General features: G+C 52.4%; 2 protein-coding genes and 1 pseudogene across 3 annotated transcripts; all 3 read right to left on the bottom strand.

Annotated features, from left to right (window-relative positions):
- Positions 1-57: 57 nt before the first annotated feature.
- On the bottom strand, positions 58-9,172 carry IPO4 (importin 4). Of its 2 annotated transcripts, XM_049768414.1 has the most exons (30): positions 9,064-9,172; positions 8,887-8,973; positions 8,711-8,790; positions 8,586-8,627; positions 7,757-7,886; positions 7,489-7,668; positions 7,246-7,311; positions 7,062-7,163; positions 6,892-6,975; positions 5,114-5,278; positions 4,958-5,011; positions 4,739-4,848; positions 4,247-4,355; positions 4,026-4,155; positions 3,817-3,930; positions 3,611-3,724; positions 3,338-3,458; positions 3,140-3,251; positions 2,921-3,036; positions 2,757-2,834; positions 2,608-2,665; positions 2,418-2,523; positions 2,123-2,316; positions 1,995-2,039; positions 1,549-1,674; positions 1,247-1,455; positions 1,017-1,149; positions 839-943; positions 466-535; positions 58-384 (listed from the first exon to the last, which is right to left on the bottom strand). In XM_049768414.1, the coding sequence occupies exons 1-30, from the start codon at positions 9,130-9,132 to the stop codon at positions 254-256; spliced, it is 3,240 nt and encodes a 1,079-aa protein (XP_049624371.1). In that variant the 5' UTR covers positions 9,133-9,172; the 3' UTR covers positions 58-253. The 2 variants fall into 2 exon arrangements, with proteins under 2 accessions (XP_049624371.1, XP_049624372.1); XM_049768415.1 differs by lacking the exons at positions 7,757-7,886; positions 8,586-8,627; positions 8,711-8,790; positions 8,887-8,973; positions 9,064-9,172 and having other exon boundaries at positions 7,246-7,330; positions 7,489-7,563.
- Positions 9,173-9,481: 309 nt separating this feature from the next.
- LOC126001206 (60S ribosomal protein L17-like) lies at positions 9,482-10,219 on the bottom strand (annotated as a pseudogene).
- A 23-nt stretch (positions 10,220-10,242) lies between these two features.
- TM9SF1 (transmembrane 9 superfamily member 1) lies at positions 10,243-19,819 on the bottom strand. Its single transcript, XM_049768416.1, has 6 exons — positions 19,728-19,819; positions 19,047-19,417; positions 16,149-16,770; positions 15,675-15,860; positions 12,287-12,560; positions 10,243-10,937 (listed from the first exon to the last, which is right to left on the bottom strand). The coding sequence occupies exons 2-6, from the start codon at positions 19,398-19,400 to the stop codon at positions 10,544-10,546; spliced, it is 1,830 nt and encodes a 609-aa protein (XP_049624373.1). The 5' UTR covers positions 19,401-19,417; positions 19,728-19,819; the 3' UTR covers positions 10,243-10,543.
- Between the last annotated feature and the right edge of the window lie 3,858 nt (positions 19,820-23,677).

Raw genomic sequence — 23,677 nt, 5'->3', positions numbered from 1 at the left:
TCTGCCTTTCTAGCTCTAGCTCATCTACTCCTTTCTGAACATGCCTGTCAAGCAGAAAAAACAACTGCCTTTATTACAGTGTGATGTCCATCTGCATTGTCCCACAACAGCACGGAGAAAGTCCCAGGGATACCCCCGTAAGGCAGCAAGTAGGGGTGAGACCCAGGATCTTTGGTAAGGCATGAGCTGGAACTGGCCAGAGGTATCTGGGGTCCCGATGGGTTCTGTTCTCTTGCTCAGCTGTAGTGCAGTCTTAGGGCAGGCCCAAGGCAGCCTGGAGCTCTCGGGCCTTGTCTCCAGGAAGCGAGCCCAGTGCAGAGTGGAAGTTGTCACTGTGATGTTTGGCCAAGAAAGTCAGGAGCAGCAGCATGGCAGTGGTGGTGTCTACAGAAGGAAATGGGACATGTAAGGAGTACTAGCCCCATGCATGCATGCTCCCCCGCCTCTTCCCATTGCTGCCTTTACCTCCTGGGATTTTGTCGTCAGGCAGAATGAGACTGCAGATGCGCAGCAGCTCAGGAGCCACATCCACCACCTGTGGGACAATAGCTGTCTGGGGAGGTGGCAGCCCATGAAGGCTGGCTGAGCCTGAGGGAGTCCACAGGCATCCAAGATAGTGGGATCATGGGAGAAGGCACAGGGACATGAGGAACACGTTTGAGGGATTGCCAGTACTGATAATGGAAATTGTGGCCTTCAGAGCAAGAACCCAGAAAGGAACTCTAACACATCCAAAGTGCCAGCAAGAACTCCCTTGGGCACTGGAGTGGATGGTAGGGAGGCAGGAAGTGGCCTGGGCTGAGAAATGAGCCTGGGAAGGGGGGCTCTGGCAGCTCACCAGGTCAGGGCTGTTCTGGTACAGGAAGCTGAAGAGATGGCCCATGGTGACCCACTCTTCCAGATCCTCCTTCAGTGGCAGTGCGTGGAGCAGGGCAGCCAGCACCTGGACACAGCAGAGTGTCAGGCCCGATTGCTCCTACCTGCCATGCCCAGTGCGCCCAGCCTCCATCTCTCACCTGGGGCTCAGGTTTCCTGCTGGGACTGGCCATGAGCAGGCGTGCAAGGGCCCCACAGATATTGTCACGGACACGGTTATGGCGCTCCCTTGCCAGGAGGGGCAGCAAGAGCCCCAGCAGCTTGGGGAAGTGTCTAGTCGACAGTCAAAGAACAGACACGCACAATTGGACTCTCCCCTCCCCAGCCTCAATCCATTGCCTACCCCCACCCCCCGATATGCCAAGGATACTCCTGGGCTGGCCGGCCTCCATGCTCCGCCAGCACACCTAGCCCAAAGATGGCATTGCTGCGCACCTCAGGGTCAGCCTCCCGGGAAGTGCTCAGCAGTACAGGGAGCAGCCGGGACACAAACTGGGCTGAAGCAGTGCCTAGTCCCTGAATAGATTCGGCCAGGGTCCCCACTGCAAAGGATTTCTCGGCCACGGTGCAGCCCTGCTTCTGGTGGGGCAAAAATGGATGCTGTTGAGAGCTAGACCAGAAGGAGAGTGGGGCAACTGTGGACATACATAGCTCAGTGCCAAGAGCACTCACCGTCTTACAGAGTAGCAATGGCAGGAAGCCAGCAAAGAAGGGGGCGAAGGTGTCTCCCCCAGCAGCAGCAGCCAGGGCAGGTAGGGCCTCCCCGGCATGCTCTAGCAACATGGCATCGTACTCGGCCTGCAGAGCCGGTCAGGAGCTGGAGCTCAACCGCTGATGCATGTTGGTCTCCAGGGCCTACCTTTGGTAGACAGGGACCAAATCTCCGAGCAAGGCCCAGTGCCACTTAGCAATTTCTCCTAGCCTTTGTTCTGACCTGTGGACTCCCACCCCAGAAAGCCTTCCAACTCCCACTGCCCCAGTGGGAATCGGGCCTGTCTCCCTCAGCTTTGGCCCCATCCCAGCAACCTGGCTTCCTTCCAAGCCCAGGCCTGCTGTCCTCTTTGGCTCAGGAGACTCCCACACTGCTTGGTCCCACTGTGTGCACCTGAAGCTCTCACCTGCTCTTCTTCCTCCTCCCCCTCCTCCACGTCCTGGCAGGCTGTCTGCAGGAGAGGAAAGTTCAGCTTAGCCTGGGCTTGGCCGGGGAGGGGTGCTAGGCCCACCCGCAGCTGCTCGTTCTGCTCACCTTGTGCTGCAGCACGGCCTTGAGCACATTGCACAGATCTATGAGGCGCCCAGGGGGCTGCAGTGCGAGGGTCCCACAGGTCCGCAGCACCCCCGTCAGTGCTTCCAGCACCGTCATCACCACTGGGCGTTCCCGCTCCCCACTCACTGCCTGGATGTAAGAGGGCAGCACGCGGGCCAGGGAGGCCTGCAGAGCTGCGCATGCAGGGCTAGAACCACCATGTCCCTTCCTAGCCCCTGCAAGCCCTGCCTGCACAGGCCCCCATCGCCTGGCCTGGTGGGGCCCCCTTCCTCACCAGCCTTGTTGGGTTCTGAGGGGCAGCTCTGGCAGGTCTTGTACAGTGCACAGCAGAACTGCCCCAGGGCCTCATGAGCTGCCTTGCGCACGTTCACATGAGGGCACTGCAGGGGGAAGAGTGGAGAGGTGCGGTTGCATGTAGGGTATGTCCCAGGAATTCCCGAGCCCATAGCTGCCCATTCACTCACCTCTAGCAGTTTGAACACTTCCTCAAAGACCCTCTCCATGTAGGGCAGGAAGGCCACACTGTGAACGGCACAACACGCAGCCATGAGAAAGGGTTTGTGGGAGTAGGGAAGATGGGGGTGCCCAATGCCAGGGCAGAGCCGCAGCATACCTGCTGTTCACTGAGATCTCCCCCAGGGCAATGCAGGTGTCCTCCTTCTCATCGAAAAAGGAGTTCTCCACGCTGTACCTGGGGGTGGAGATGGGAAATGGATATGACAGTGCTGGTCAGGCACCTCAGGAGTAGCCCTACCCACAATGGGGCACTTCTCGAACCCTGAGATCTCGGAGTCCTCCTCTTCCTCATCCTCCTCCATGAGCTCCTCCTCTTCCTCCCCTTCACTCTCATTATCATCAAACAGCAGAAAGGAACTGGTGCCATCAGACTGGGCCTGGACAGAGGTATGGCTGGGGCTCAGCTGGGGCCAGAAGTAGACCCCATGACCTCGAGGGCCTCCCCTCACCGGAATGCCCTCCCACTCCCACTCTGCTCACCACAATTCCTTCGGTGGACTGCAGTGACAGCAGCATGAGAGTGGTGATCTGCGGCAGGTAGGGTGCCAGGCTCTCGCCCATCAACCCAGACAAGGCTGCGAACAAGCTGTACCTAGTAGAAGGAGAGGAGATCTGTCCAGGCCTGCCTCGGGACCTGTGGAGGCAGGGGATGGGAGGGCGAGTTAAGGGCTCACTCACGTGCAACGGCGCAGGTCAGGGTCGTCCACCTGGTCACAGAGGCCAAGTCCCAGTTGGCAGCACTCCTCAGCCAGGGGCCTCATGGGCTCCCCCAAGGCTCGTACCAGCACCCCTAGTGTCTCTGAGGAGGTGAGGGCTCGTGAGCATGGATGACTATAGCCGGGCCAGACAGAGAACCCCTCACTACCTTCCCCTTCCCTCCCCTCCTACCAGCTGGGACTGGAAGTAATTCAACCCTGTTGCCATCGGAGCCCTCACACACGCCCCACTCACCCAGGCTTTGGATCTGTACAGGTCGCAAATCCTCATGGCCTGTGACCAGGAACTCCCGCAAGTGCTCCATGATGGTGGGAAAGTAGGGCAGCAGCGAGGCCTGGGCTGCTGTGGCTGGGGGGCACAAGGAGCGTCAGGCCATATAGCCCATGGTAAGCTTTCTACGTACACTTGTAGGTGCCCCTCCTGCCTCCCTCGTTCCTCACCGATGGCCCCCAGAGCGCTCACGGCCAGCTCCTTGGCGCGAGGACTGCTGGTGGTCTGTAGTGGCTGCAGCATGCACTGCATCAGTTCAGGCAGGTAGGGCTTCACTTTTGTCCCTGGGAGGAAGGGGGTTCCTCAATCACCTAGCACAGACTGACCCTTCGGACTGATGAAGCTGGCCCTTCCCTCTCCTCCCTGCTTCCATCCCTACCGAGGTTCTCTACAAAATTCTCCAGAGCATAGCAGGCCTTGGCCAGGTGGTTTGTGTGCCCGAAAGGCACTGATCTCAGGTATGCAAGAAGCAGAGGCATCACCTCCCCTGAGTAGCTGCTGATATGAGGCTGGGGAAAGAGAAGGAAGTCCTGAGTCAGTTTGGCTGTTTGGATGCTGGAAGAGCTGAGGGGCAGCTGGTCCTGGGTTGGGCTGGCTCACCTGCAGATTCTCCGAGAATTGGCCCAGGGTGAATAGTGCGGCATTGCGCACCACCTGTGACGGGTCATCCAGGCCCTTGCACACAATCTGCAGCACTGAAGGCAGCAGTCTGGATGGGGCAGGACAAGAGATATGGTCGGGGGTCAGGCAGGATACAAGAGCCCTGTCTAGAGATGTTCTCTGGAAATACCAACATTTCTCTCAACCATCCTTCTGCTCCTGGATGCTATGTCATGGGAAGAGGACTTTTTTGGGTCTTGGTTTGGATTTAAGGAGATCACACTCAGTGGAGCTTGGAAGATCCCATGGTATTGGGAGTCAAACCCGGGCTTCCCACATGCAGAGCGTACTCAAACCATTGTGCCATCTCTCCATGACTCCCATACATTCTCAAGAATCCTCTTCTTGAGAGTTGAGGGTCAACCCCAAAGAAATAAGCAGAGACCACGTGCTGTGAGATCCACATGGAACTCTGGGATGGGAATCACATACCTCTGCCTGATGTGGTCACCGGCTCCATCGGATAGCACAGCCAGTACCAGGAGGCCAGCCTTGCGCTGGTATGGATTTGCATTCCGCAAGGCCTCTTCTAGCATGGGCATCTAGGGTAGCATGGGGAATTCTTCTGAAACCCTTGCAGGAATCTGAGCCAGTCTATGGCCACCAGCCTTTGTACCCACCACAGCCCAAACACAGGAAGGAGTCACTTACTAGCAGGGGACAGAGCTTCTCAGGGGGCAGATGCAGTGCCAGCATATCAACAACCTGAAACAGAGAAGACTCTGCTGGACACCAACTCTGGCCCCTAGCCAACCCCGGCCCCTAGCCAACCCCATTCCCTTGGTCTGGTCCCCATGCCATAGGCACCTGCACAGCAAAGTGCTTGGGCGTCTCTCCTAACATTCCAATCTCCAGCTCTTCCTCCTCTGATTCCTGGTCCTCGGGATCCAGCTGGCCCAGAGGGGGCTCAGCAGCCATAATGGGGAAGAGGGTATGCAGTAAGGGTGGCAAGAGACGGTTCTTCAACAAGGCCTTAGGGAGAGCAGAACAGTGTCCATTAAGGTCCCAGGAAGATTCATTACAAACTCAGCCTTCTGGATTCACCAAATAATAATACAACAGGTAAAGTGCTTGTCTTGCACGTAGATGAGCTGGGTTTGATCCCCAGTACCACCATATATAGTTGAGTCCTGTCAGAAGTAATCCTTCAGCACAGAACCAGGAGTAAACCCTGGGTACCATCAAGTGTGGCCCCAAAACAAGAAATCCAGTCTTGGAGTAATTGGAAGATAGCGGCAGAGCACTCTAGATCATGACTGACCTAATACCTGGTACCACATGGTCCACTGAGCATCACTGGGTATAGCCCAGAGGGCCCCCAGAACTGCTAGGGGTGGTCCAGGGAATCCTCGATACCACAGGGCCCTCATAGCATCCTATCACTGGGTTCTATCTAGATGGTACAGAATTATCAACCCTTTTGATCAATTATGTCAACTATGTGATGCATTTTCTTCAATAAATAAAAAATATTAATAAAATCTAGCCCTAAACTGGAAAGAAGATAGCTCAAAAAGATGTCCATGCTTTGCACACAAGAACTGTGTTTTGAGGGGCTGGAGAGATAGCATAGCGGTAGGGTGTTTGCCTTGCATGAGCTGATCCAGAAAGGACCTTAGTTCAATCCCCTGTGTTCCATATGGTCCCCCCCAAGCCAGGAGTGATTTCTGAGCTCATAGCCAGGAGTAACCCGAGCGTCACTGGGTATGGCCAACTCCCTCCCCCCAAAAAGAATTGTGCTTTGGGGGCAGGAGAGATAGCACAGCAGGTAGAGGTTTGCCTTACATTTGTCCAACTGGGTTTAATCCCTTGCATCCCATATGGTCACCTCACCCCACCAGGAGGGGTGATTTCTAAGTGCAGAGTCAAGAGTAACCCCTGAGTGACATTGGATGTGGCCCAATAAGTCCTTAGGAAATAGAAAATGGAAAAAAAAGTAATTCTGCTGTGAGCACAATTCACTGTACCCTGTACTATTTCAAGCATCACTAGGAGCAGCCTCTAAGCACAGAACTGGGACTAGCCCCTAATATAACAATCATTTGTGGCCACCGAACAAAAATACCAGCTTTGGGACCGGAGAGATAGCATGGAGGTAAGGTGCTTGCCTTGCATGTAGAGGTAGGTTGTTCAAATCCCGGCATCCCATATGGTCCCCCAAGCCTACCAGGGGCGATTTCTGAACATAGAGCCAGGAGTAACCCCTGAGTACTGCCAGGTGTGACCCAAAAACAAAACAAAAAAATACCAGCCTTGGCCTGAGAGATAGCAAAAAGGCCAGAGAATAAACTGGGCATAACATATGACTAGTGCTAGGTGTGGCCAAAAACAAAAAGAAACAAAAATAACCAGCCTAAGCCAGATAAGTGGCTCATATATTACAGAATTTGCTTTGCTATATGAAGCTCCTGGTGTGGGAACACTCACCCAACCCACACCCATCCACACACCATACCTGTCCCTACCCCTCAGCCATGCAGACCACAAAGGGTATTTTAAGAGATTCCCAGTCTCTCTGTCAGGAAATGGTTGAGATCAGACCAAATCTAGAACATCTCAGCCGTGATGCAGCCAAGGGCACTCACCTTGCTCTTAACTTTTACTAAAAAAGCAAGGCAGCAAAGGATCCGCACACGGATGGCATCGCCCAAGGCAACATTTTTCGCCACCTGCTCAGAGAGATGCCCAAGAATCAGACCAACAGTGGAACTCCCCTTAGGATAAACCACAGGGACCACGCCAGGCCCAGGCTCACCTCCAGGCAGAATGTGAGCACCTCTGAGAGGTGAGAGGTAATGATGGGCACCTCTGACTCAAGCAATTCATCCAGGGCCTCTACAGCCTCACAGGCCTTCGCCTGCCAGAGAGAAGCCAGGGGGTTACAATGCTCTTTGCCGATGCACTAGGAGGGATGCCCCCACCTTCCAACCAGTCCTCACCTCATCTACAGGAATCAGAGCCTGAATGGCCGTGATGAGCTTGGGCACCAGCGTTCGCGCGAGAGGCTGGAGGACACAGGATGGGCTGGATCACAGAAATCATGATGCAGCCTCATCTCAGGCCCTAGAAGCTGGTAGCTTCCTCGGGGCCTGGATGCAGGAGGAGCCCAGGCTCAGATGCCCACAATATTCCCCTTTCACTGGAAGGACAGGAAGCCAAGAGAGGGAGGGCCCACATCTCACCACATCACTGGTGCCCAGATAAGGGGCAACGGTGGTCAGGGTGCGCAGGGAGTAGAAGAGGATCCCGGGACAGCCCACTTCATTGAGGGTCTCATTCAGAAGCCGAAGCAGCTCCCGGTGGTGGGGTTGGAAAGACTCGGGCCGAGATGACACCAATACACTGAGCAGCAAAAGCCCTACCTGTTAGGGAATGTGGGATAAGAGAGCTAAATTCGTGCCACCCCAGAGGTGCCTGAGATGCCTGGTGGCCCCTGGGTAAGCGTCCTACCTCTCGCTCCATTGTGTGGGTGCTATGTGTGCTGCGCTGAAGAAGCTGCATGAGCTGAGGCCAGGCCTCCAGGCCTTCCTTCCGGAAGATGGATGCTGAGAGTTGGGCCAGACTAAGGCTCACAGAGTGTCTGTCAATGGGGGAAAGAGGTGCTCCCACTCACGATCACCTTCCAACCCCCTCATATGGGGCAGCCAGGATGGAAACAGTGCGACAGAGGGGTTTAGCCCAGTTGGGATAGGAGTCAGTGACTTCCAGCTGCAGGTAGGATCTGGTAGTCTTTTTTTTTTTTTTTGGTTTTTGGGCCACACCCGGCGGTGCTCAGGGGTTACTCCTGGCTGTCTGCTCAGAAATAGCTCCTGGCAGGCACGGGGGACCATACGGGACACCGGGATTCGAACCAACCACCTTTGGTCCTGGATCAGCTGCTTGCAAGGCAAACGCCACTGTGCTATCTCTCCGGGCCCCGGATCTGGTCGTCTTGACCACATTCCTACTATTTTTTTTTTTGGGGGGGGGGAAGGATACACTTGGTGGCGCTTGAGGTGTACTCCTGGTTCTCCTCTCTGCTCAGGGGTCACTTTTGGTGGAATCATGTAGGGTGGGTGCCCAAGATCCTACCAAGGCATCAATCACATGCAACCCCAGTACTGTCTCTCCAGCATGTATTTCACTTCATAATCTCCACTCTCTGCCCCAGCCCACCATCCTGAACCAGTCCCAAAGAGTTCCAAAATCCTCGGGCACCCCACTGCTCCCTTCTTTCAGCACTTCAAAACCCACAAGCCAGGGGCTGGAAGAGAAGTGGGGGAATCCTCGGGGCACTTACTCGGTCTCTTTCTGGAGGGCCATGAGGACCAGGGCCTTGAGGCTGGAAGTCAGAGAACAGGATTTAGGGCTCCCTGGTGGAATAGAGGGGTTCCCTCGCTGGGGCCCGCCCCCGGCTCGGCCCACCTGTCCCGATGCTCGGCAGGGAGGCGTCGCCAGCGGGTGCTAATGCGTCTGCGGGTCAGCACGGCGGCGAATTGGCGGATCTGCGAGGAGGAGCCTGTGAGTGGGGATCGGGGCGGGAAGGTGGGGTGCTGGGGTGCGCAGGAAGCTTGCACGGACGAGATGGGGCGAGGACTCACCTGCGGGTCGGCCGCCGACACCAGCAGGTCGCAGAGCGCGGACAGGGCGGCCGGGTCCCGAAGCGCGACCTGGAGCTGCTCGGTGGCCTGGGACGGGGGAAGAGTCGGCCGAGAGTCAGCCCCGGCCCGGCCCCGCCTCCTCCCGCCCCGCCCGTCCCAGCCCCTCTGGTCCGGTACCCGGCGGATGCGCCCGGTGTCCGGCTGCAGCAACTCCCGCAGGATCCGCTCCAGGCCGGTGGGCTCCATGGCAGCGGCCGAGCAGCCGCTACGGGGGCCGGCGGGGCGGAGGAGGGGCCGCACGTGGAGGCTCGAGCCCACTTCCGGCGGAAAAGGCGTTGCCCGCGCGGCCCCGTTGCCACGGCGACTGCGTAGCGTCCCCGTCCGATGCCGCCACTTCCGCCGGGTGCGCGCTAGATGATGCGCCGCCGTGGGGGGGAAACCCGGCTCCCGTCACTTTGGTTCCCCCTCGTCGTGGCCTCCGACCGAGCCTGCCTCCCCGCCTCCCTTGGGCCTTTTCTACACCGAACCCTCCCACTCCAGGCTCCACTTTCTCTCTCTCTTTTTTTTAGTTAGATCCATTTATTTTATGCTTAGTTTATTCCCCTACAATAAGTTTTTGCTTCTTCAGTTTCTTCTGTGAGATCTTTTTCTTCTGGCAACTTCCTCTTTGGGTTTAGGAACTATCTGCTCTTTCTCAGTAAGAATCATCTCAATGTAGGGGCCGGGAGGTAGCATGGAGGTGGGGCGTTTGCTTTGCGTGCAGAAAGACAGTGGTTCTAATTCCGAAATCCCTGGAGTCTGCCAGGAGCGATTTCTGAGCATAGAGCCAGGAGGAACCCCTGAAACTGCTGGATGTGACCCAAAAACAAACAAACAAAAATCATCTCAGTGTGCCAGGGAGAACTCATGTATGGGTTAATACATTAGCCCATGAGCCCTCTAAGTTCTGCGGTGTTTCTTGGGTGCTTTTTTCACCTGGATATGCTCGATAGACCATGGAATCAACATCTGAACCCTTAAGTTCAGCATTGCTCTCTGCATTTTTAAGCATGTGCAGTAAAAATTGAGCACTTTTTTGGGGGGCCAAGGACCCTGTGTCCAACCCCACTGTTTGGCCTGGGCATACCTGCCAACATCACCATTGTAACACCCGGAGGGCACACACTGCTTTTGCAGGGTGACATCCTTCAGAGACTTAGTGGCTTTTCGGATATGCATGCCTTTGATGGCCTGAGCCATTTCCCGAGAGTTCAAGCCTCTGGACTTGCATGATTTTGTCGGATTTTCGGGGTCCAGCGAATAGCGCACCATCTCGGCAGGGCCACCTACAGCCGCTGGCAGAAGAGAGAGAGCCACTTTCTCTTTTCTTAATAAACTTTATTTTGACCACTGTAAAAAGCGTCAGAGGGAGGGGGCAAAATGAAAGGCAACTTAGAAAGTTCAAATAGAAACTCCACTCCTTCTGTCAGAGCTGGATGGCCTCCAGGCCTCCTCTGAGGAAGGGAGGGAGGCCCAGGGTTGGGCCAAAGGGGAAGGCCACGACGCCTGCCACATTCGTTCGGTCGCTCGGGGCCTGCGAGCTGGTGAGGCCCAGGCCATCGGGCAGAGAAGAAAGGGGCCAGGAGAGCGGCCCTCTGGCTGTGCGCTTCGCCGCAGCTCAGTCCATCTTGAGGTTCACGTAGATGTAGCGGATGAACTTGAGGGAGGAGAAGAAGGAGATGGTGCCCAGCATGAGGAAGAAGACATAGGCGGTGAGCAGCGAGTAGCCGAAGAACTCCACTGTCTGCACGGGCCCGGACATGTTGGAGCGCCGCGCGTAGTAGAAGAGGGAGTAGAGGAAGATGAAGAGGCCGGTGGAGCCCACGCTCAGCACCGAGCGCCACCACCAGCGGTAGTCCTCGCCCGACAGCTGGAAGTAGGTAAGCGCGATGGAGATGCAGGCCCCGACGCTCAGCAGGATGGCGAAGACGAAGAAGAGGATGCCGTACAGCGTGTACTGCTCGCGGCCCCACACCGTGGCGAAGATGTAGTAGAGCTCCACTGAGATGGCACTGCGGGGCACAGGCACAGTATTAGATGCGGCCGCCACCCTCCAGGGCCATGGGACCACAGGACCACAGGACTGCCCTGCAGGAGGCTGGGACTCAGGGCTACAACATCTTTTCCTTGGGCTGAGAAGGGTCTGGCCTGCTACTGTTCTATTGTTAGCTGCCTGGTACACTAACAGAAGGAAAGCCCAGTAGTTCCCTTGATCTGTCAGCAACTGAAACAGATGTTAGCCAAACCCTGCCTGTACTATGGCTTTTCCTCTAGACGTACCTACTTACTGAATAGATTTTCCTTACTGTTATATATTTTGTTTTAGTTGTGTGTATTTATCTTGTTACAATGGGCATTGCAATACATTTTTCCTCGACATAACTTATAGTTTAATTTACAAATTAAGCAAAATAAAAGGTCAAGGACTGACTACTGAAAAATAGAATTACAATTGTATACTGTGATAAGTTAAATGAATGTGGTTTTCCAGTCTCAAATGTCTTATCAAGGTTCAGAATATTTCTGGACTACATTGCAATATGTACTGAAAAATTTTTGTTGGTTTTGGGGGCCATACACAGTGATGTGTTCAGGCATCACTCCTGGTGGGGCTTGAGGGGAGCATAAGTAATGCCAGGGATTGAACCTGGGTTGGCTGCATTCAAGGCAAATGCCTGACCCACTGTATTGTCACTCTGGTCCTTACTCGGCAACACTTATAAATCTATAAATGAAGCTTCAGAATGTGAAGCACTCATCAAACTGAACGAATAACCAAATAAGACTTCAGGCCACACATGGTGCCTTTAGACATTATAGCCAGGAACTTGAATCCTGTCTCTTGACAGAACTTTACAAGTGAGACACCCTCATATTCAGTCTTCTTGCTTTTTCAGGGGACCACACTTGCCAATGCTCAGGGATTACACTTGGCTCTGCACTAAGATCATTCCTGATGTGGCTCAGGGGACAATATAGGATGTCAGGAATAGAATCCAGGCTAATATAAGGCAAGTACTCTATCCACTGTACTATTGTTCCAGCCCCCTCATACTCTTTTAAGGTTTTGTGTTTTGATTTTTGGATAATACCTGGCAGTTCTCATGAGTTACTCCTGGCTCTGCACTCAGGAATCACTTTTGGCACGTTCAGGGGACAACATGGGATGCTGGGGATCAAACCCAGGTTGGCTGCATGCAAGGCAAGTACCCTACTTGTTGTACTATGTCTCCAGCCCCATTAATGGTCTCTTAAGGGCACAGTGAACCAAGGATTGTCAATGAAATTGGATAGGGACACAGGGTGAATGGAGAATCAATGTCAAGAGCCCGAGGAGAGTCGCTGCATAAAGGAAAGATACCTGAAAGGCAGGAAGCCACCAACAGTCATGTGGATAAGCGTAGATTTGTACCAGGGCTGTGGGGGGATTTCCCTGGCAATGTTCTTGGTGCGACAAGGTGCATCGAAGGGGCTAGCATTATTCTTCCCGAAGATGCCACCAATGACGGTGAGAGGAAAGCCCACCAGCAGCCAAACCGTCAGAAGCAGCAGGATGGTGGTGGCTGGCAGAGCCTGTGTTGAACCATTGGCCCAGTGTACTGAGTTCACCACACTCCACGTCAGGAAGAAAGGCACTGCAGAGACAGGTCCCAGAGGAAGGAAGGGAAGATCAGCACTGGGGCTCTATCCAGCTTCACCCATTCACACTGGACTTAAGTGGGAGAGTGAATCACTCCACTAACAGGTCTCCATCTTTCAGTCCCATTTCCCCTATCCCTCCTCACCAGGACTGGAGCCGCTATTAAACACAGATTTCAGGGTTTCACCATCCCCTACTTCTCAGGCCTGTCTTTAGTAAGCCTTGCTTTGCACATGCTGAATGGATAATGGGTTTAAGGGCCCACATGGTGCCTGTAGACTTAATAGTCAGAAACTGAGATATGAAAAGTGGTAAATGTGGGATTAAGATTATGTAGGATTCAGAAGCTAATACTTCTGCCAGGGTTCAAATTTGGTGAGAGAGTGTTTACTTTTGCAAGCATAAAACACAAAATTCCATGTTTTATGACTCTCATATAAAATAGAGTCAATCTCTGAAAAAATGGAATTTTCCCCTCTAGATATACAAAAAAAATCATTACAAGAATGCTATTTTTGTTTTGTTTGGGGGCACATCCAGAAACACTTGGGTTACTTGGCTTTGCACTCAAGAATCACTCATGGGGCTAGAGTGATAATACAGCAGGTAGGGTATTTGCCTTGCATGTGGCCAACCCAGGTTAAATTCCCAGCATCCCATATGGTCCCCCAAGCCTGACAGGAGTAACTTCTTTTTTTTTTTTTACTCTTGGCTGTCTGCTCAGAAATAGCTCCTGGCAGGCACGGGGGACTATATGGGACACCGGGATTCAAACCAATCACCTTTGGTCCTGGATTGGCTGCTTGCAAGGCAAACGCCACTGTGCTATCTTTCTGGGCCCACGAGTAACTTCTGAGCACAGAGCCAGGAGTAAACCCTTAGCACTGCTGGGTGTAGCTCTAAAAACGAGAACAAAATCACTCGAGGTGGTTGGGACCATCTGTAATGCCAGGTATCAAACCTGGGTCAGCTACATGCAAGGTAAATGCCCTATTCATCTGTGCTATCACTTCAGCCTTCAAGAGTGTTATTACAGGAACCAGAGCAGTAGCACAGAGGGTAGGGCATTTGCCTTGCACACAGCTGACTCTGATTCAGTCCCTGGCATCCAATATGGTCCCCTGAGCCTGCCAGGAATAGTTTCTTGATCATAAAGCTCCAAGTATCACTGGGTATAGCCTAAAACAAATAAACAAATGAAGTGTTATTTCACTGTACATTGAAAAGGTTAAGTATACATGTTGTAGAGCCAAATCTGAAACCTGATTAACTTTTTTTTTTTTTTTTTTTTTGGGTCACACCCGGCAGCACTCAGGGGTTACTCCTGGCTCTATGATCAAAAATCGCCCCTGGCAGGCCCAGGGGACCATATGGGATGACGGGACTTGAACCACCATCCTTCTGCATGAAAGGCAAACACCTTATCTCCATGCTATCTCTCTGGCCCTGATTTACTACTTTTTAGGTGTGATGTCTTGAGGACATTAACCTGCCTGAAATTCAATTTCCTCATCTATAAAATGGGGCTATTACTATCCCATGCAGTTATTGTGGAGATTTTTTTGGATGGAGGGGGGGCTTTGGGCCATACCTGGTGATGCTCAGTAGTTATTCCTGGCTCTGGAATCAAGAAATCACTCCCACAGTCTCAGGGGACAATAGGGCATGCTGGGGATTGAACCTGAGTCAGTTGTGTGCAAGGCAAATGCCCTACACGTTGTGCTATCGCTTTGGCCCTATGTATTATTTTTAATTTGTGGGGGTGAGGGCATCACCTGCAGCAGTTCAGTGCTCAGGGTTTATCCCATATAGTACTGGAGATCAAATTCAGGGTGCCAGAACGAACAATTCAATATCCAGTCAGACAAACTATCTTGGACTGACCCTGTTGTAAGGATGAGTGCATCATAAATAACTATAAGACTGCCTGTTTTTTTTTGGGGGGGGGCTACATCTGGCAGTGCTGAAGTTACTCCCAGATCCATGCTTAGGGTAGAACTGAGCAGTTCTGGGGATGGAGGTAGGGGAGGGGGCATATACCATGTGACCCTGGGCCTTCTACACATTTAGACTGGGTTCTATTTTTGGGCCACACCCAGTGGCACTCAGGGGTTACTCCTGGCTCTGAGCTCAGAAATCGCTCCTGGCAGGCTTGGGGGACCATATGGGATGCCGAGAATTGAATTTAGGTCCGTCCTGGGTCGACCATGTGCGAGGCTGTGCTATCTCCCCAGCCCCTTAATCTGGGTTCTATCTGTCTCAAAAGCTACCTTTCCAGCTGAAGTGTTTTTATTTGAATTTGGGATCACAGCTGACTGTGCTTAGGAATCACGCCTGACAGTGCTCAGGATACTTTATGTGTTATTAGAAAGTGGGTCAGGGCCAGAGCGGTAGTTTGTTTTGTACATGGCTGACCCATGTTCAAACCCGAGCATTCCATATGGTCCCCAAGCCTGCCAGGAGCGATTTCTGACCACAGAGCCCTAGGAGTAAACCCTAAGCGTCGCCAGGTATGCCCCCTGTCAAAAAATAAAAACAAACAAACAAACAAAAAAAAAAAAACTAACCAAAAAACCATAAAACCCTACCCCTGGTGCTTAACAATTTTTTTTTCAATTGTATTTTTCAAATACAATCAGCGGTGACCAAACTTATCCCCAGCTTTGGTTCAGGGGTCAAGTAGTAAGATGGTGCTCAGATAACTCTATTTGATGCTGGAGTATTGAACCAGGGTCAAGGGGATGCTCCAGTCCTATGCCTAACAACTTCCATTTCGGAGTCACACCCACTGATGTCAGCTTACTTCTGACTCTACTCAGTGATCACTGCTGGGGGACAATATGAGCTGCCAGGATGAAACAAGGTTCACTATATGCAAGGTCAGCACCTTTCAAGCATCTTATCCACTGTAGTCTCTCTTAGGTCCTGATAAGACAATTTTGAATTATGCCCCCAAAATGCATTCTAATCTTCTGACTGGTTTCCAAATGCTCCTTGGGTATAATTTCCTTTCCCAGAAGCTTCAGTCTGAACCTGTTGCAGGTTCCATGGTTCTGAGTTTCTAAGCCAGCCCACCAGAATAAACCAGCAGAGAAAGGTCAGTCCTCACCAGAGAAGAGACTGGTAGTGAGAATGATGTTCCACACCCAGCGCTCGCCTCCAATCTGCCGGTAGAAGTGGCTGGATACGTAGCCCGAGATGCAGCAGGTGAGAGCATACAACAAGATGGCTGCTGAGTTAATGGCCCCGTGTCGGTGCACATTGAACATGCCCAGCAGTGCCATGACAATGATGCCTGCGGGGTAATAGTGGAAAGCCTGTGTTAAGTTTTACCTTTCCCTCTTCTGGTAATTGTATAGAAATTCACCCCCTTTCTCCTAGACCCAAGACCTTCAGAGAAGCAACATGCCCCGATCCTCCAAAAGCTCACAATAGAATAGTAAATAAATATCCTTGTTGGCACCACACCACCCCGAGACCTGTTCCTTGCCTTGGACAGAAGAGAAGATCTGCAGACATTTTCTGACCAAATCACCTACTTAGCTCTACCTGTTATGAGATTGATTGATTTGTATCACCTCACCAGTGCCAAGGGCCAGGAACTGGGCACCCACACCCAGCACAGCACAAAGCAGCCCACGGTATGGAGGAAAGCGGAAGACGTCTGTATGGATGATTTTCCAGCCATTGTCCCCTTGGTCAAAGTCATCGCCAGCACCTCCAGAGGTGGTCTCCTCATCTAGGTTGTACCGAGCTAGATCATTCCGAAGGACTCGCATGAGAATGACAGCCACAAAGCCCACCAGCAGAAACACCAGCACCATGGAATTGATGATGGACAACCAATGGATTTCCAGTGTTCGGGGAAAGAAGCCACCATCATCTCCCCGGCGTCTGTCACTCCGACGCTCCGCAGAAGTTTCTGACCAGCGCACACTGTAAGTATGAGTGAGGCCCAGAAACTCATCGGGCCGTAAACCATCTAAACTGTGGGGCTTGACATCCCTCACTGAGACATTAGCAAAGATGATTCGGTCTCCGTGGAATTCAAGGTGGAAGTCCAAATGTGTCCAGAGTCCTATCTTGTGGCTATGAGGCAGAAAGCCACTCTCCTCCATGTAACCCACAAAGCCACGAATGGGCAAGTCATCCACCACAAATTCAAAGTAGTATAGCTCCTCAATGGCCTGGCGCAGTTGCTCCACCTATAGAGGAAGATGAGGGTGTTAAATCAGGTCTCCCCGAGTATAGGATAAGAGCAGGATTCTTATGCTCAGCAATACCCAATTTTGGGGGAACTGGTTTAGGGCCCCAAAGTGCTCAAGGCATATTCCTAACTCTGCAGGGAGGTCACTCCTGGTAAGTTTAGGATACTAGGGATCAATTACGGGTAAGCTGTATGTAAGGCAAGAGCCTATCTGCTGCAGTGTTTCTCCACCCTGGATATTTCTTTTAATGGTGTCAGGGATGAAGGCCTCATGTGATCTGCTACTAAGTCAGTCCGAGTACCTGGACTGGACAATTCTATGTGCTGGGGTGGAAAATACCCCCCGACACACACAAACCTTTTAGCCCATACCTAGCAACTTACTCCATCCAGGCTCTATACTTGGATCATTCTTGGTAGTGCTTGGGGGACTATATATAGTGCTGAGGGTTCAATCAGGTGCAATGTTAAGAGCCTTACTCAATATACTGTCTCTGCTGGGGACTGATAAAGTTTTATGGTACAACAGATATAACGAATTTCCCTTAGATGTGACTATTCCTCCCTCAACACCAACGACTACCACAGTGAGAACTATCGTATTTGCCAGTGTATAAGACGACTTGGCGTATAAGACGGCCCCCTAATTTTGCAGTTAAAACATAGGTTTAGGCCTATATTTGCTGTTATCAGACAGAACGTTCCTGTGCTGCAACTGTATGTACCACAGTGAGCCAATCACAACAAGCAAAAGTTCAAAGGTTATATACACTGTAATAGACTTCCTCTCTGACTCTGGCCAATCTGAGCAGGCTTTTTACAGTGTAGATTCAGGTCCAGAACATTGTCTAATTTGCATGCATAAAAAGCCTGCTTGGATTGGCTGAGTTAGAGAGGTGGTCCGAGCAGCCTTGCAGTGATTGGTGCAGGATCCAGTTGGAAAATTCGTTTTGTGGCAATATTCAGATAATTTTCGTTTAGTGGCATATTGAAACATTTTTTGGGATATACTCGGCGTATAAGACAACCCCTGATTTTCGGTTGACTTTTTTTTTGTTTCAAAAGTCATCTTATACGCCAGAAAATATGGTAAACATCTCCAGACATTGCCAAATGTCCCTCAACGTAAAACACTGCTCCATTTTGAGAAGTACTAGGTCAGACCCAAACTTTGGAATTCTCTCAAACAAGCAAGTATGGCCAGGGATGTGGCTTAATTGCAGAGCCTTAGATAAGTGAGGCTGAGTTTGACCACCCAACAAGTGGTAAAAAAATAAAAGGGGTGGTAGTAGTAAGTGTGATTTGACAGGGTTATGGCCTAGAAAATGGAAAGGAGGGATGAGGTCAGAGATAAGAAAGGATGCAACAGGCTGAGGTAAAGTGTCCTAAAATGGGATTTGATAAAGAAAAAAGCCTAGCAAGGAAGATTTGGTGGTGTGTCAGTCCCAGGAAAAAAGGTAAAGGGGCCGGAGCAGTGGTGCAGCGGTAGGGCATTTGCCTTGCACACAGCTGATCTAGTATAGACTGCGGTTCGATCCCCTGGCGTTCCATATGGTCCTCCATGCCAGGAATGATTTCTGAGTGCAGAGCCAGGAGTAACCCCTGAATGTCAGTGGGTGTGGCCCAAAAACCAAAAAAAGAAGGAAAAAAAAAAAGAAAAAAAAGAAAGAAAAAGGTACAAGTAAGAGGGCTCGGAGAGATAGCACAGCGGTGTTTGCCTTGCAAGCAGCCAATCCATGACCAAAAGTGGTTGGTTCGAATCCCGGTGTCCCATATGGTCCCCCGTGCCTGCCAGGAGCTATTTCTGAGCAGACAGCCAGGAGTAACCCCTGAGCACTGCCGGGTGTGGCCCCCCCCCCCAAAAAAAAAAAAAAAGGTGCAAGTAAGAAAGGAGGCAGTGGGGCTGGAGAGATGGCATGGAGGTGGGGCGTTTGCCTAACAAGCAGAATAATGGTGGTTAGAATCTCGGCATCCCATATGGTCCCCCCGAGCCTGCCAGGAGCGATTTCTGAGCGCAGAGCCAGGAGTAACCCCTGAGCACTGTCGGGTGTAAACCAACCCCCCCCCCCCCAAAAAAAAGAAAGGAGACAGTGATGAAGTTCTCCACTCAGCCCTGCAATATAAAGTCCACAGAGGCTGCAAATGTCCTTCTGAACTTGAAGCCAATAGCAGCACCTGCCCTGCCTGCCCTCTGGGACAGATCTAGTTGGATGGCATCTGCAAAGGTGCTGTGCAAAGTGCGGGGTGGGAGACTCCCGCGACGTGGCCACTGACCTGTGCAGAGGTGAGCTGCATGTGGCACAGGACCCTCTTCTCCACGTTCTCCCGAAAGCGGATCTCGTACAGCGACTCGGCCATGCGGTCCCCGTCCAGCACCTCGCCCAAACTCAGGCTTTTGTGCCGGATCTTCTGAGGGGAGCACACGGGGAGCTGGTAGTAGTGGTAGGTCTCCTGTGGGTTATGGTAAGGGCCCACCTTGTTGACGTAGAGGATGACGGGGTCGCCGGCCTTGTAGTGGGTGACGCCTTCCACCGCCCCGGGCCCAGATCCAGTGCCCAGTAGCAGCAGCAGCAGCACAACTGGCCACCACTGGCAGCTCCAATTTGGAGGGTGCCCGGGGGCGGTCATCCTCGAGGAGGCCAAACCTAGTTGGGGGGCGATCGGACAGTTAGGGAAGCTCAGCAATCAACTCCGAGAGCCTGGGACGGGTTCTGAGCACAGACACCCCTTTTTCCTTGCTCCCCTCCCCTCGGCCAACCGCACCCCGAATCCCGCACCCTGTGCTTCTCCTTCTCCCCGCAGGCACTGGGCTCTGAAGTCCCAGCCACCTGGACTCCTTGACTCCGCAGCCCTCCAGCCCAGGACCCCGCGCGCGCCCCCTCCGCCAGGACCGTTTCCATGGCGACGCTACGCGCCTCCCACTCGCCGCCGCCCCGGGGAGAGGGTGGTCCTCACCGCGCGGGAGGGGCCGGCCGAGGCGCCGCCCGCGGCCTCCGCAGCCCCGCAGCTGCCCTTGGGCTCCAGCCGGGGTCTCCCCCGAGAGAGGCGCGCCGGTGGCACCGCGGCGAGGACCCGAGCGCGACTTCCCGGGCGGGCTGCCCGCCGCGGTGCCTGATCGGAGCGGCGGCCGGCGTGCCGCTCAAGGTGGCCGCGCTCGGCTCGGGGAGATGCGCCCGAAGGCGCTGGCCGGAGGAGGACACCCAGCCCCGCTCGCAGTGGCTCTCCGGGCGCGCTCCGCCCGCTCCCGACGAGAAGGGTCTTTCCGGCGATCCGGAGGCAGCCCGTGACACGTCAGTCTTCCTCCTCTCGGCCCCCGCCGCGGGGCCCTCCGCAGGGTGGGAAAGTTTTCTTCTTGGAGCTCGCGCGCGGCACGGTCCGCAGAGTGGCGCCGCCAGATACGTCCCCGGGCTGTTTAGGGGCGCCGCGGGGCTCCCCGCAGGTCCCTCGCAGCCGGGCTCATTCACACTTGACGGCTTCCGGGACGCGCCCGCCGGCTCTGCCAGTGGGACTTGGCACGGATCCCCTCGAGCAGGCCCCCAGGCGGGGTTGGGTGCTTAGGCGTTGCGGCCGGTTTCAGGGTTTTTAACCCGGGCGCGGTTCCAGACCAGGTTGCTCGTCGGAGTGCCAGGGAACGGGTCGTGCGCCGCGCGAGGGTCTCCTGCTGCTCTCGCCTGGTCATCGGTCACCGCACAAGCGGACACCGATCAGTCCCCTTCGGAGCCCTGAGACCGCCGTGCGCTGCGATTGTATTCCCGAATCTTGTATTTTCGTAGGCGGCAAACTTTATTTAAGCGCTTTCTGCCTGGGCTGCCTCGCCTGTCGTTCCTCACAGGCGAGACGCAGATATCCACCTTTACTAGACTTTCTTTACATCCCTCTTAGGGTTTTTTTTTTTTTTTTTTTTTTATAGTATTCCATCTCAGTGTACTGCTGTACTGCTGTTTTACTTTACTTTCATGTTTATCTCTAGCAGAGCTTTTTTTTTTTTTTTTTAAAGGAGCCAGCAGCGCTTTTGTGTCAGGGAGACAACTTCTTACAGTTTATCAGGTGAGGGCCATAGCCACTAATCTACCTATCCAGAATTTGGGAGATGGGCTGGCCTGCCTGCCTGGGCATCCTTAGTATGGTATGCTTTGGACATCTGTTCATCTTGATAGACTGAGGACATAGTTCTAACTTCCAATAGGATTCTGGAACTATCAGTCGACTACGGCAGTAGACTATGTTGTTGAAGTGTTTAGTTTTAGAGGATGGCGGATATGACATATCAGTCCTTCTTTTTCTTTTCTTTTTTTTTTTTTTTTTTTTTGGGGGGGGGTCGCACCCGGCAGTGCTCAGGGGTTACTCCTGTCTCTATGCTCAGAAATTGCTCCTGGCAGGCTTGGGGGACCATGTGGGATGCCGGGATTCGAATCACCGTCCTTCTGCATGCAAGACAAACACCTTACCTCCGTGCGATCTCTCCAGCCCCAATCCTTCTGATTCTTGAGTTCCAGAAGAGTAATAGCACAGGGGCTTAGATCACCTACCTTGCAAGCATGTGGTAGTCACAAGTACAGATTTCTAGTGTCCCACAAGCTGAGAGATCCTGTAAGCTCTGCTATTTGAGCCCAGCGCTTGCTCGTCTGTGATCCAAACAAAAGCACTTTCTGGTCACACTGCAGCCAGGTATGTGTAAGCACCACAGAAAGGGATATGACCCCAAGTGATCACTGCAGTGAAAGATGTGCAAATGTCATGACCAGGCACTGTGACTTCTGGCAAGCATGTATATGAGCCTATCACGAATGTGAGTGAGCCCTGCAGATACGGAGTACCGCCCTCAGTGTGACACAGGAACTGGTATGCAGTCCTTGGCAAGCATCATTGCCAGTAGTGTGTATATCCATTATTGTAACAGGCCCAACGGGAAGGAGGGGGGCTTAAAAATGCATTAAAGAGGGGCCAGAGCAGTGGCATAGCAGTAAGGCGTTTGTTTGCCTTGCATGCAGCTGACTTAGGATGGACCGTGGTTCGATCCCCCAGCGTCCCATGTGGTCCCCCAAGCCAGGAGCAATTTCTGAGCTATGCCAGGAGTAACCCCTGAGTGTCACCGGGTGTGGCCCAAAAGCCAAAAAGACAAACAAAAAGCATTAAAGAAATTCAAGACCAATAAAGTCTGAGGGCTAGAGAAAGTACAGGGGTTAAAGCACTTGCATTGCATGCAGTCAACTTGTTTGATTTTTCAACACTACATATAGTCTCCCAAGCACTCTTGGGGTGATCTCCAAGTTCACCCCCCCCATATCTGATTGCCCATGATTCCTTCAAAAATCTTAATTTTCCTATTCCCCAAATCTCAAATTTAAATAACCTCTCTATGCCTACAACCTCCTGTCCATTCTATAAAACTGGTTCTACCACTACCCTGTTATCTGTCATCCCATCCTCCCCCTGGCCCTTTTATTTGGGGGGGAAGGTCACATCTGGAGGCGCTCAGGGGTTACTCCTGGCTCTGTTCTCAGAAATTGCTCTGGGAGATTCGGGGGACCATATGGGATGCCGGGATTCAAACCACTGTCCATTCTGGATAAGCTGTGTGCAAGGCAAACACCCTATTGCTGTGCTATCTCTTTGGACTGCTGGGTCTTTTTTGTTGTTTTTGGGTCACACCTCGCAGCGCTCAGGGGTTAATACTGGCTCTGCACTCAGAAATCATTCCTGGCAGGCTCAGGGGACCATATGAAATGGCAGGATTCAAACCACTGTCCATCCTGGATCAGCTATGTGCAAGGCAAACATCCTACTATTTCTCTGGCCCCTACAGCCTTTTAATTTTTTGGTTTGAAGTTCAAACCTAGCTTGTGCTCAAGACTTATTCTTGCTCTTGACTCTGCATTCAGGGACTACTCCTGTTGGGTCTTAGTGAACCAAATGGGGTGCCAGTCATGCCATGTTTAGATTCTTTGAGTCCCTGGTTGGCTGTGTGCAAAGCTAGCTAGCACCCTACCCACTGCAATATCTCTCCCGTCCCTGTGTTCTGATGACTTTATTCAATCAAACTGCCAAGTGAACTCTTAATCTTGGGTCAGTTCACCTGTTAATATTTAAGCACCCAAACCCAGAACATTCAAAAGAATCTCAATATAACCTTGCGTTAATCATGCATCTAAAATACTGTTAGGTTCCGATTCTTACAGCACCTTTGGTATAGGTGAACACTGCAGGTATGGCACTCATTCCTGCCCAGTGGTCCTGCTTATTTCCCCAAGCAGATCTCCAGAATGCATTTTCTCAAATCTCCAACTTTTGCTCCCTCTTCTCAGACAGTCTGCCTTCTAGACTAATGCTAGCAAGAACAGGGATTACAGACAAGCATTTGGTGCTGTGACAAAGTGCTGGGGTTGTGAGACAGCTCACATGGAAGAACATCTAACTTGGCTTAAAGAAATCTGCTTACACCTTATATGGGACTAGAGAGACAGTGGATAAGATACTTACCTTGCATATGGCCAACCCTTACTGAACCCCAGGAGCTGCATATGTTGCCTAGGCTGAGAGCCATGAGTAGACCCTGAGCACTGCTGGGTGTGGCCTCAGAACCCAAATATTTATTTTAAAGAACCTCATGAGCCAACTCCTGAATGGAGAGTGGAGAATGAAATGATAAAAAAAAAGAAAAGCAATTGGACCAAAGAGCTAGTACAGGGATTAGGCTACTTGCCTTGTATGTGGCTGACCCAAATTCAATCCTCAATCTGACGAGTGCTCCTCCCCACTATTTTTCCCCCTATATCCAACTATGCTGGATATATCTACCATGAATGACCCCTGAATATAGAGCCAGAGAGAAGTAAGCCTTTAACTGCTGGGTATGACCCACCCTAAGAAAAGGAGACAGAGAGGGGAGTGGGGAGAGGGAAGAT

This window comes from Suncus etruscus, chromosome 2, assembly GCF_024139225.1.
Source record: "Suncus etruscus isolate mSunEtr1 chromosome 2, mSunEtr1.pri.cur, whole genome shotgun sequence".
Classification (NCBI taxonomy): Eukaryota; Metazoa; Chordata; class Mammalia; order Eulipotyphla; family Soricidae; genus Suncus; species Suncus etruscus.
Note: the sequence above shows the minus strand (reverse complement) of the source record. Positions and strands in the feature narration are given on the sequence as shown.